General features: G+C 39.5%; 1 protein-coding gene across 1 annotated transcript; it reads right to left on the bottom strand.

Moving 5' to 3' along the window:
• Positions 1-1,099: 1,099 nt before the first annotated feature.
• Positions 1,100-11,429, bottom strand: LOC122905438 (hyaluronidase-4). Its single transcript, XM_044247021.1, has 3 exons — positions 10,476-11,429; positions 3,134-3,223; positions 1,100-1,501 (listed from the first exon to the last, which is right to left on the bottom strand). The coding sequence occupies exons 1-3, from the start codon at positions 11,427-11,429 to the stop codon at positions 1,100-1,102; spliced, it is 1,446 nt and encodes a 481-aa protein (XP_044102956.1).
• Positions 11,430-13,362: the final 1,933 nt, after the last annotated feature.

Genomic DNA, 13,362 nt, shown 5'->3' with positions numbered 1-13,362 from the left:
GTATAACCAAATTTTGGATGAGAAAATGGGAAATATAAATACCTGGAGTCCCACATCCAGATGAGCAAGGAAACTGTGATTCAAATTAGATGCAAACTGACTTGAAAACCACTGCTTAAAAGCTTACATATGGGGACCAAAATATCAAATATTTCTTGGTAGAACCCCTTCCCAGTAGCACTTCTGGGTCCCTTAAGTGTTTATTAAATATTTTTTTAGTGATGATTTTGCTTGCAAAAGACACCAACCACCTTTTTATTAGCATGACATCAGTTTCTGGACCTAGAGCAATGTCAGCCTAGGCAAGTGTGAATACTATCCTCTTTAAATTGCCAGGGTCTGTGAGAGAAGGACTCGTAGTGGGTGAGAGAAGCGCCATATTGGAATAGATGGCTTTGCAATGAGTTGGGAACAGTTCCCCTTGCCTCAGTCTCTGCACCTCCATGAGAAGCCACATCAGGACCTGGTTCTGCAGTCGGTGTGCTCAGGTGAGGAACAGAAGCCCAGAGTGAACCTCAGGCTGAACAAGGAATGTTGCCTTTGGTTCCTTTCAGTAGATCAAGTGACCAACTCATACCTCTTCTATGGAATCAGATGATTACTTAGTCATCTGTTCGTAATACATTGCTGACCAGAAAAACCAGACTTTGAAATCAATAATTTAATATGTATATGTACACACACAGACATTCATATAAAGATGAAAATAAACTAGGTCTGGTTTAAATACAACTTAACATTCCAGAGTAATGAAGACTGTACTGATTTTATTCATGGATCTGGTTTCTTAGCCAAATCAGAGCCAAATAAAGCAATATGTTCGTGTTTATGTTTTTTTTTTTTTTAAAGATTTAATTTATTTATTTATGTGACAGAGATCAGAAGTCGGCAAGACGCAGGCAGAGAGAGAGGAGGAAGCAGGCTTCTCACAGAGCAGAGAGCCCGATGCGGGGCTCGTGTTTATGTTAAGTGACATACATAATGTCTACTTAGGATACCTCTCAGTGGCTTTCAGAAGGAAAAAAACCCATCCTAAGTTTCATCCCTTCTCTAGGAGATTACGCTATAAGCTGTAAATCTCCCTTTAAATTCAACTATCTCACAACCAAGCTCTCTGAGAACCTGATAAGACCAGCAGGCACAGTGTCATCAGTGAGCCAGGAAAAGAGAAAACCCTGGAGCCCCCGTCAGCCATCTTGGTCCTTCTGCAATCGGCTCCTTCGTAACCCCGATAGCAATGACAGGAAAATTTCTTCTCCATCACTTCCAGGTCTGTAGCCGATGCTTTTCCTTTCACAATAAAGTCTCCATCCTCGGAGGCCTCTATATGGTAACTTGCAGGGTTCAGGTGAAGGTAATCCGGGGCTTTCCATACTCTCCTTCTGCATCTCCCGTTCCCCCTGCAGAGGTGAAGGCTGCATACCTCAGCTGCTCGCGTCACGTTGACTATGTAGCTCCCTAAATCAGAACTCACGTACTGCTTCACCTTTGTACAGTTGCCCTAGAAATGTGGAAACAAATGGGCTTTAGTGGGTTTGGGCACTGATAGGGTTTGAGCATCTAGGCCCCCAAGGCAGTTCTTTGACCTTGAGTGAAACCTAACATCTTGGCTCCAGCTGGTTGATCTCTGAGGCTCAGGTGCTAAAACACAGGGGAGCTGATCAGAAAGGATGAAAGGTCCCAGGGGCAGGAGATGGAGAATAGGGTACAAGGGAGCTAAGCCACTGAACTTGCAAATGGGTCCCATAGTCATCATATAAGGACCCTGCCTTCTTCCAATTTACCTCCTTTTTTCCTCCTCCTAGCCCCCAACTTAATGGGTGTGGAAAAAAAGAACAAACCCAGATTACAACTCATGCCAGAGCCGCTGTCCTCTGGCTGCTTTTTGGGGTGTTCTGCACCTTTCATACTTGTGTAGAAACCTGAATCCTCATAGTATAACTGATTTATTGTTAACAGTCAACCGGTAGGTTCCTGGATTTTCCTGTCAATTACACTCAAATATCAACTGCCCTGGGTTCTGGACTTCTGTATATAATTCAAACACGGGAAAGCCTGACTAGGTCTTTTTTTTTTTTTTTTTTATGGTTCCTATTATGTGTTCTGAACAGAGGCCACCTGGTTTGTGCCCTCTGCTTCCTCTCACCAGCCACACAGGCTGGAGAGGAAATATTAACACCTAGAGAGGTAAGAATTGATTCTTTCCACTTCTACCTAATTCTTATATTAGACAGGGGAGACTTTTAAGCTGACAATATCAGCTTTTTTTAAGCTGATATTGTCAGCTTAAAAGTCAGGTTAAAACAAACAGTTTCATGAAAGAGATCTTGACGGCAACAAATTGAACCGGTGCACTTCTCAGAGTATTATCAGATCATCACGAACTTGCAAAAAATTCAATTTAACAAAAAGTGTTGAGGATACAAGTATTACAATTCCAGGCAAATGTATCATACTGTAGAAATATAAACAAATAGCATCTGGAAATACAGAAGAGATTGTGACTAATATGGATTGGGAAAAACTAGAAAGACTTCTTAGAGTAAATAATATCTGAGCTGGGAGAAATTTGAAGAGAGCTATACATCTCACTTTAAATGCTATTAATTTTCAGCTAATTTCCCCACAGGGGAAAAATAGATTCAATGCAGAGATTAAAAACTTACCATCTGTTTCTTCTTCTCAAAATAGGATATAACACATTTAATGTTGTAGTTAAATGCAAATTCTCCAGAGTCAAACTGTGGTTAATGCCAGCTTCACCAGTTAAGTAGCCTAACTAGCTGTTACCCTGGTTGGATTTCCTCTCTTGTTTCTTCATCAATAAATGAGGATGGCAGTGCCTACCTCATAAGGGTTATTATGGCCAGTAAGTGAGCAAATCCAAAACAAAAAGCATTTAGCACAATCTGAGCACATAATAAGTAGCCAACCAATGTCAGTATTATGATTACTGTCTTAACAAAAGGAAATAATACTACTGAGCTCCTTCAATTATTAGGCATTGATTTAGACTTTAATTCTAAAGCTAGTTTATTGTGGGAGCCATTAGAGCTTCGACTGGAGTTAACTATCCCAGGAAAGAGCAAATACTTTAAATAATATTAACTATACCTTCAAGGTTCCGCCTTACCTCAGATGAAGTTAAATTCATGTCTCCCCAGATGACAATGCCTGCCGCTCCCAAGGCAGCACTTTCTCCAATGGTACTGATTAGATCTTGCTAGATTGAAGAGATCAGAGTTCATTATTCGTGATATAAAAACAGTACTCCAGGGATTAGGATTAGAGACTGAGTGCAATATAATAGGAGGATTCTCCACGTTCTTAGAGTAACACAAATGCTGAATAAACCAAGGCTCAAAAATCACACTCCATAATCGTATGGGAAAACATACTAAATATTTCTAAAGAAAAACTTGCATTTTGCCAAATAGGATATCATTTTGATGACAGCCTAGAAATAGCCACCAGAAGCTGTCTAATCAAAGTCAACTGGGGCTAATACACACAAACCAGCCATATGTACATGACCCAGAAATAGAATCTGAAAGTTTTTTTTTCAAATTTGGAGAATACCTCACATTCCTCTTAACTAAATTCTCTTCCCAATTTGCAACACTCCCGGGAGGACTTCGCCTCTGCAGGGACCCAGAGGGGTTTTGTGTCCTTTGGATCCCAAGGCCAGACAAAGCGACTCAGTGTTAAGGACCTATAGGCTATGATTTGGTCCACCCTTATGTTTGATCTCTGAAGCTATTTGTGTCTGATTTCAATGTACCTGACTTCATGGGCTTTATTTATGACTCATCCAGTCATGATAGAGGTGCCGACTTTTTCTCTGTATGTTAAGTAAATGAAAACAAAACTTCAGTAGGGGATTTTTGGCTTTGTCATCCTAAAGGATTTAAGTGTTTAAGGATTAACATGGATTGAGGCCATTTAAGAAGGAAATTAGGAGTTGAAGGTATGCAGTTGGTTTCCTAATTTAAGGTCCTGTGGTAGGTTTCCTAGATAAGTTTATTAAATTATAGTATATTCTCTGACGGTTTAGGATCCTAAGCATTCACCTTTTACTCCAAGGATGAATTTCCATCAGTTACATGCTGGAAAATGTAACTGGGTGATTTGCTGGGAAATAAAAGCAGAACTTTATAATTATATTTTGCCTGGGACCTTTTCTATTAAAATCAACACTTGAGGGATACATCTTCTTATCTGTTCACTTTTATGGTCCACTCAAAGGTTTTACAGTCTCCGTGTCTTAAGTTTTATTCTTCTGGATGTTTTCAAGAAGGGTGGAGATTTTGGGTTAAATGACTTTCCCTTTCAGGTTCAGATCCATTTCCATTTCTGTGACCACGGAGTCTGCTGACTAGGTCAGAGCTGACATAACAAGAAAGGAAGTTTTCATGAGGCTCTCGTGAGATAGGGGAAGTGAAATGTTTTTGAAAATTATCTATGATATGGTGGATATGGGAGGCTCCAGCTGTGTAATGCTCAGATTGAGGACTCTGCTGGGTCTACACCCATTGCCTCTTTTGGCAAAGATACAAGGAGCAGGGAACCTCCTTCCACTCACTTTGAAGTTAGTGAAGCCATGATCACATCATGTGACCAGAGGGACCAAATCCCCCAGTGGCCTTCCATGAATTACTATTACATGTATGTTACACCTTTTTCAGCTGCCCCATAGTTCTTGAATGTTCTTTTCTGGGGTTTGTTTTGTTTTGTTTTGTTTTCCCAGCCTTTGTTCTCTTTGCTATTTAGTTTCAGCGGTTTCTATTGAGACATCCTGAGGCTCTGGAAATCTTTCCCCAGCCCTGTGCAGTCTAAAGCCCATCAAAGACACTCTTCATTTCTGCTATAGTGTTTTTCATCCGTAACATTCCTTTTTGATTCTTTTGTAGCATTTCTAGCTCTGTGCTTACATTGCCCATCTGTTTTGCATGCCTGTCTACTTTATCTATTAGAGCCCTTTGCATATTCACTAGAGTTGTTTTAAATTTCCGGTCTGATAATTCCAGCATCCCTGCCATATCTGCGTCTGCTTGTGATGCTTGCTCTATATCTTCAAATTTTGTTTTTGCCTTTTAGTATGTCTTGTAGTTTTTTTTCTTAATAGCTAGACATGATTTAATTTTTTCTTGATGGGCAAATAGCTCATACTAGGTAAAAGGAACTGCTATAGATAGGCACTCAGCATTGTGCTAGTAAGATGTAGAAGAAATGGAAGTGTTCTGTAGTCCTATGATTAGTTCTTGGTCTTTTAGTGAGTCTTTGCCTCTGGACTGTGAAATTCACAGGTTGATCAGTTGTGTTTCCCACTTGTTAGGTGGGATAGTCAGGCTAGATGGGGTTAGAGCCAGGCATTTCCCTTCTTGCAAGTGGAAGACTAGAGCCAGCTGGAGTTGGGTATTTCCCTTCTCCCAGTTCACCTAGGCTCTGATAAGTCCCCAGTAGGTTTGGTACTGGTTAGTGTCTCCTGAAGGCAGACCTTGTTAAGAAGAACAGAATGTTCTTGAGTATTCAAAACAGTTCTTTTTCTCCTGCCCCTGCCAGATACATTAGAAGATTTTTCTCTGATATTCACTGTGAGTATCTGATAAGCTTTTGGAGAGAAAACTCACAAAATTATATCCCTACCCATGACTGAGTTCCCTGGAGTTTTTATCTCTCAGATTGGTCCTCACTGAGTCTCCAACAATTTGTCAATTATAGTTCAAGTTACCCTACTCTGGCTGTGGTTCCCACAGAGGTTTGTGTTCTAGTAAGTTGTGATTCTCTATATTCACCTGTTTTCCTCTTGAATTTTTAGGGCAGCAATTTGCCCCATGTCTTCCCTTCTCATGAATCTAAGAAAAGTTTATCTTTCTTTCTTTTTTTTTTTTTTTAAAGAAGACTTGATTTTTCAGTCTGTTTAGCTTTTTTTTTTTTTTTTAATTTATTCATTTGACAGATCACAGGTAGGCAGAGAGGCAGGCAGAGAGAGAGGGGGAAGCAGACTCCCTGCTGAGCAGAGAGCCCGATGCAGGGCTTGATCCCAGGACCCTGAGATCATGACCAAAGCTGAAAGCAGAGGCTCAACCCATTGAGCCACCCAGGTGCTCCCAGTCTGTTTAGCTCTTTACTTGTTAGGATGGTGTGGTAACTTCCAAGCTTCCTCCCATGCTGAACTGGAAACCCCAAATCTCCCATGAATTCCTTTGGGCTAAAGCAGTGTCACCAGAGGGAAGTGGGAGACACAGCATTTACAGGTTATAAGTAAGGAAGCTATAGATATTTGCCATGAAACCCACATTTTCTGAAGCTAATTATCAGGAAGGAATGCTCTGGACACTGATTGGCTCAGTCAGTTAAGCATCTGCCTTCGGTTCAGGTCATGATCCCGGGGACTGTGATTGAGTCCCACATCAGGCTCCATGCTCAATGGGGAGTCTTCTGCCTTTCTCTCTCCCTCTGTCTCTCCCCCTGCATGTGTGCTTAAGCGGTCTCTCACTCTCTCTCTCTCTCAAATAAATAAATAAAATCTTTAAAAAAAAAATGGAATGTTAAGTTTCTTCCCAATGTGTCCTTTAGAGTTTATTGGAACTGATTCAACATGGCGAGTCTTCATGCACATGTTGACTACAGGTAAAGAGTCAATAGCAGATATTAATGCAAATTTCTCTACCAGATTAGCTCACTGTCACCTAGCTGAGAGCAGGGTGCTGAATGAATCACAGAGCAGCTATGTTTTGGGGACCAAAAGAGCAAGGCTCTATTCAGTGAGGGAAATGACAGGTAAGATGCCTCTGGGAATAGATAAGGGCCACATGAGAGTGTCAGCTATGTGAGTGATGTCACATGAAAGAAGAAATAAGGAACAACGCATGCTGTAACAGCAACAAATATTCCAAGTCCTAGCATTTTCTTCGGCTCTCCCTCATGCTCTCCACAGTGCATGTAAGTAAGGTGCCCACTGTGGGGAGCTGGGGCATCACCAATGGGCTCCTTGCGTGTTACCAGAGGAAATACTAATTAATTAGAGGGAAAGACATTTTTAAATCTACAGTCAAGAAAACTCCCTTCATTATTTTTAAAAACATAACATCAAGTTTTATTTAGGTTGTGTATATGTAAGTGGTGTAGGCAATCTTTCATGTGAAATGAGGTGTTACTGCCCCTATATTGTCCCACTACGGCTGCTGATTATGATTCTGTTCTTAGATATTCCTTTCCAAGTTTAAGGCTTTGGTACCTGGTAAAAAGTGACAGCTGCACCACATATATTTTTAAGTGTCTCAAATTTTCATATGTATTTTCTTATTTGATTTTCATATTACTTCTGCTCAGTAGATAGGGCAGGTAATACTTCTCATTTTATTTATTAAGATAATGAGGCACTGAGGTTGGACAGGTGAGGAAATCTGCTACTTTTTGGTAAATCATTTCTCTAATCCTAACTATATATGTATGTGTACACATGCACAAACATGCACATACAAAAACACACTATAAACTGCAGATATAATGGCACTGGCTGGCTCAGACAGTGGATCATGTGACTCTTGATCTCAGGGTTGTAAGTTTGAGCCTCACATTGGGTGTAGAGATTACTTAAAAATAAAAAGTCAAGGCATCTGGGATGGCTCAGTCGGTTGAGCATCTGCCTTCAGCTCAGGTCATGATCCCAGGGTCCTGGGATCAAGCCCCGCATAGGGCTCCTTGCTCAGTAGGAAGTCTATTTCTCCCTCTCCCACTCCCCCTGTTTGTGTTCCCTCTCTCGCTGTGTCTCTCTCTGTCAAATAAATAAATCTTTTTAAAAAATAAAATTAAAACTAAAAATCTTTTTTTAAAGATTTTATTTATTTTTTTTTTGTCAGAGAGCAAGCAGAAGTAAGCAGAGTGGCAGGCAGTGGCAGAGAGAGAGAGAAGCAGGCTCCCTGCTGAGCAAGGAGCCTGATGTAGGACTCGATCCCAGGACCCCGGGATCATGACCCGAGCTGAAGGCAGCCACTTAAACAACTGAGCCACCCAGGTGTCCACCAAAATTAAAAATCTTTAAAAAAATAAATTGCAGCTATCTTTTGGAAGATTAGAAATGGACACAAGGCATTATTAGTCATTACTGATTTGGTACAAACGAATGTCAGGTTTTTAAAATTTTGTGGGCAGATTTTAATGGAGGATAGAATAAAATGGTGGGTAAACTAATGGTATAAAACATTTGGAAGTACTTTACCATTCTGAAATTTTCAGAATGATACCGAATGATTCTTGGGACTGCAAAAGAAAACTGTTTCTTGATGAGACCCTAACTGTTGTTCCTTCTTTTCTTAAAACAAATATTTTTGAGGCTGTAGCTACTCAAGGAAGCTTATCTAGGTTTATCAAATGTGCAGAATGTATCAGTAGTGTAATCTAATCTTTCAAAATGAACACTTTTCCCTTAAAGTTTATTGTTTCTTCTAAAAGTAAATTTATTACCATCAAAGATAGAAACTTGTTTAAGCGAAATATAAAAAAGGAAAGAAGTTTCACAGAAGAAAGTAATATTTAACTTTCAGTTCCAGGGTCAAGAAGATCTAGAGGACTTTTTAAGCCTCCCAGGTGATACTAATTCCTATCATTCTTAATCATTTGTTGATGCCTTTTCTGGGAAGTACAAATATCAGTTCACAGTGGAGACTTTTCTCTTCTTACTCATCTCATTAATGATGTCCAAGGAATAGCATTTACCAAATCCTGATACATCTGTGCCTTTTCTTCTTCTGAGGATTAGGCTGTATTCGCTATATGCTCTGTAGATACCTACTAGTCATGCCAAAGCCCTCATCTGGGTTTCCTGAGCCTCACTCTTTGGAGGCTTCACAGTCAGAGCATCTCTAAGCATAAGTGTATTAAAATATACTCTGGTGATTTGAAACTTGCAATGGTGGAGAAGGAGGAAATGTGATAAACTGATGGTATCCAGTAATACCTAAAAATATCACTGCACCACCCATGTGAAGGCCTGAACAAGTTCACACAGGGGCGTCTGGGTGGCTCAGTGGGTTAAGCCGCTGCCTTCAGCTCAGGTCATGATCCCAGGGTCCTGGAATCGAGCCCCACATCGGGCTCTCTGCTCAGTCAGGAGCCTGCTTCCCCCTCTCTGCCTGCTGCTCTGCCTACTTGTTCTCTCTCTCTGTCAAATAAATAAATAAGTAAATCTTAAAAAAGAAATTAAAAAGAAAGTTTACACATACTTATTGAAGTTCGGCCAGTAGAGCAGCATCTACATTTAAGTGTTTATCTCAAGAAGGTTCCTTTTGAGTTACCAGAGTAGCAAAGGGAGAAGAAGGGAGAGAAAACTGAGCTGAAAGTTCATCTATTTTAAAAGTTACCCTTATGGTTTGTGGGAGGCCTTTGGCTACAGTAGTAAAATAATAAAACTTGTATTTGTAAGTTTTACCCTAGGGTTGCAAAACCATCTTCTAGTGATGAATTTATGATTGAATTTTATTTATTTTTAAAAACTTTTTAATTGTGGTAAGAAGACACATAATATTTACTCCCTTCACCATTTCTAAGTTCAGTAGGACTACATAGATTCACATTACTGTGCCTCCCTTATACCTTTTATCAAAACTGGTATTATGCATTAAAAAGAAAACATTTTTTTTTCTTGACATTAGATGGTAAGGCCAGAAGCAAGAATGCTTCCAATTACACTTCCAAATATGAGGGCAAACTACTCCATTTTAAAATATCCTCTCTGATTTTCCAGTCTGTCCACCACCAACTGCTTCAATAAAGGCCAGTCATGAGGGAGCACCATCAAAGCTGGGGAGGAAGTGGGGAGGAGTTGCTTTCATTGCCTTTTAACCTTCCCTCCATAACATGTTCCTTAAAAGAATAATAAATAATTAAAATTCAGTTGGCATAAATGAAGAGTCTAAAAGGATGGCTAATCAAAGGAACAATTATGGGGGTGCCTGGTGACTCAGTGGGTTAAGCCTCTGCCTTCAGGTCAGGTCATGATCTCAGAGTCCTGGGATCGATCCCTGCATTGGGCTCTCTGCTCAGTGGGAGCCTGCTTCCTCCTCTCTCTGCCTACCTCTCTGCCTACTTGTAATCTCTGTCAAATAAATAAATAAAATCTTAAAAAAAAAAAAATGAAGGAACAATTATTCTGCTTTCTAAAAGACCACTAATTGGGAATTCCTCAAATAACACAATTAACAAAGAAATGTCTCTTTGAGGGGGCACCCTGGGTGGCTCAGTCTGTTAAGCATCTGCCTCTGGCTAAGGTCATGGCCTGAGGGTCCTGGGATCCTCCTGGCAGGCTCCCTGCTCAGTGAGGAGTCTGCTTTTCCCTCTTCCTTTGCTCCTCCCCCTGCTCATGCTCTCATTCTCAAATAAATAGATGAAATCTTAAAAAAAAAAAAAAAAAAAGTCTCTTTTAAAGACAGGGAGGAAACCACCCCCCCCATCTTTGGCAAGGGGTATCTTACCTTAGAAAGAAAAAATAGAGGTTCATTTCTGTAGCCTAACCTTGTGTAGACGAATACAGGCAGAGCATAATCATGGGATGTCATGGTGGAGATCCTCATGGATTCATGCACTCGAAATTGCGAGAAAAGCAAAATGTTTTCGTTGTCGCCAAGAGATTTTCTGACACCAATAGAAGGATATAAAGCAGCACTGCTATTCCAGAGCCAAGAGAGCTCATTGTTTCTCAAAACTTCCTCTTCTGGGCATGACCCAGTATAATTCGGGGCATAAACATTATAATTGTGGCAATCCGGATATAAATAATAACCCCAGAGGCCCTTGGGTCTACTCCTCATTCCCAGTTCGATGGTTTCCTTCATGAAAGCTTTTGCACTTTCTTCAAATGTTGCTTTGGCTAAGTATTCAATATCAGTAGCTGATACGTTCTCTTGCATATCAGAAATAAGCTTTCTTGACTTCTGTCTGTAAACATCTTTTGTGTTCCAGTTACGGGCCCACTGGGGTCGCCAGTATTCCCAGTCTATAACAGCAAGGCCACTGAAATCTTCAGCAGGGATGTAATAATTAATATCTTGGTCAGCTTTTTCTAGATGCACTTGCAAGCTTATGTTCTGGGGGAGACCCCCATTAATGGGAACCCCCTGGGATGTATACCATGGATAGTATCCCAGTCTGTTGACATAAAATATAGTGACATTTTGCCCCCTGGCCTTGGCCAGTGGGCTTCCAATCACCTGAAACATTTTCAAATTTAGTCCTATATTGTATTTTACCAAACACTGATCCGTTGGAGCATTCCAAGCAGCTATAAAAGGTTTCCTTTGATAAATTGGAAGTCGGGCAGGTTTCAGAGAAGAGATAGACTTCAGAATGAAGAGTATGAGCAGCCATGATGTGAGATGTATTGGTTGAACAGCACAAAACCTTAATTGTCCTTCAGATAATACTTTCATGATAAGATAAAATCTTATCTTCTGCTTTAATATACTGTGGAAGACCTGTAGGGAGATGTATTTTTCTATTAGTGATATTTGGAGGAAAAAGTCTCAAATACTGGATGATTTTATTGTTGTTCCATATTTATATTTTAAAGTGCTTTTTATTTAAAGGTTTGAATATAAATAAATTGAGATATAGAAGCAAGGATAGTGACGGAGCTTCTCCTCAGAGGCAAGCAGTGCAATTCGGTAAACATTCATGGAACTTCAGGCCCTATGTGCAGAATACAGAATGAACAAGATGTGGTCCTTACCCTCAAAAAAAAAGCTCATGATTGAATTTTAAAAAATGCAAATTATATCAACTCTCATTTTGGAAAACTCATCAAATCCTGGGCACCATGCTTAAGTACTTTATAAATATTACTTTATAAGTACTTTATAAAATATTACTTTATAAGTACTTTATAAAATATTCATCTCAAAAATAAAATAAAATAAAATACTCATCTCATTTAATCTTACAATAACTTTTAAGTAAGCCCAGATGTCCAGATGCTTTCCCAGGCTCTCTTGCAGTTAGGGTACTAATGTGTGTTTGTGGCCAGGATCCATCCTGCTCTAGATCTCTGTGTGTGTGTGTGTGTGTGTGTGTGTGTGTGTCTTTTTTTCCTACTCCAGACTCTGAATTGAGATTTTAGGAATCAAAGAGTCTGAATGGTGGTGGTGCCAGACGTTCCCATATCCAGGAGTGGCAGTGCCTGTAGAGGTATCCAGAACCAGATAGCCCTGGTGTTGGTGTTAAGTGGCAGCATCGTTATGGGACAGCACTTTTCTGCTCAAGTCAGTGAGATTTCGTTTTGGTTGGTTACAACCAGGAACTCCAACTGACACTGGTTTCTTCCATGGAGTTTGAGGCTTGTGAATAATCAGCAAAGCGGAGTGCATCATGTTGTATGTAATTATCATTTTAACCACTAGATGTCACCAGCTATACTATATAACTCTTGATAGGCATTGGACACTATGTAAATCAAAATTTAAAATACTTTATGGAAAAAACAAAAAAATAAAATAATTTATGAAAAACAGAAAATCTGAACAGCTGAATTACCAAAATAATGTGTAAAACTTTATTCAAAGACATTTAAGAAGTACTACGTAAATGGATATATACATACATATAGACATGTATATAGACATAGACACACATACCACACACACACACACACATATATAATATCAGTTTTTAAGAACTATGGAGGTAGATATTTTCTTCATCCGTGAATTGAATAAATACATGTATTTCTCTGCCACACAAACATGGATAAGATTACTTCACTTAGTAACATGAAATGTGTTATACTGAAGGTATAAATTAAGATTTGAAGAGAACAGTATTTTCAAGGAAATATAATTTTGTGAATACAATAAGAGTCATGGCTCTTAAAAGTACTCCTTATCTTTGTTGTTTTATTATGTTCTGCCTCAGGGTAAGAAAAATGGATTTATCTGCATATGTGTTCAATAATAGGGGAGAAAAGAGTTTTTATTTAAAGTTAAGATTCAGTTCATGTTCGAGAAGGTTATATATGTATACAAAAACAAAAATCTAACCTATCAGAGCACTTCCTGCTTTGGATTTTATTCAAAACGTTGCTTTCCACTGACTATTGTTTCCCCTTTGGTCAGCCCCCACATTACTGCTTCAGAAATCCTCACCTGCTCATTACAAAGTTATCAAGTGATTCTTTCCTCCTTATCCTGGAACATTATTATTCCCCTCATTCTGGTGAATGGAAGGTACACATTCCGTGGCAGATGGCAGGCAGAACACCTAATAAAATATGAGGATTATATAACCAATACAGGCAAAATAAATAAGGAAAATTCAGTGCCTATTTCTTCTGTTTGCTGATGTCTCAGCTCTCTGCTTCCCACTCAGGCA

The sequence above is a fragment of the Neovison vison genome, chromosome 4, assembly GCF_020171115.1.
Source record: "Neovison vison isolate M4711 chromosome 4, ASM_NN_V1, whole genome shotgun sequence".
Classification (NCBI taxonomy): Eukaryota; Metazoa; Chordata; class Mammalia; order Carnivora; family Mustelidae; genus Neogale; species Neogale vison.
Note: the sequence above shows the minus strand (reverse complement) of the source record. Positions and strands in the feature narration are given on the sequence as shown.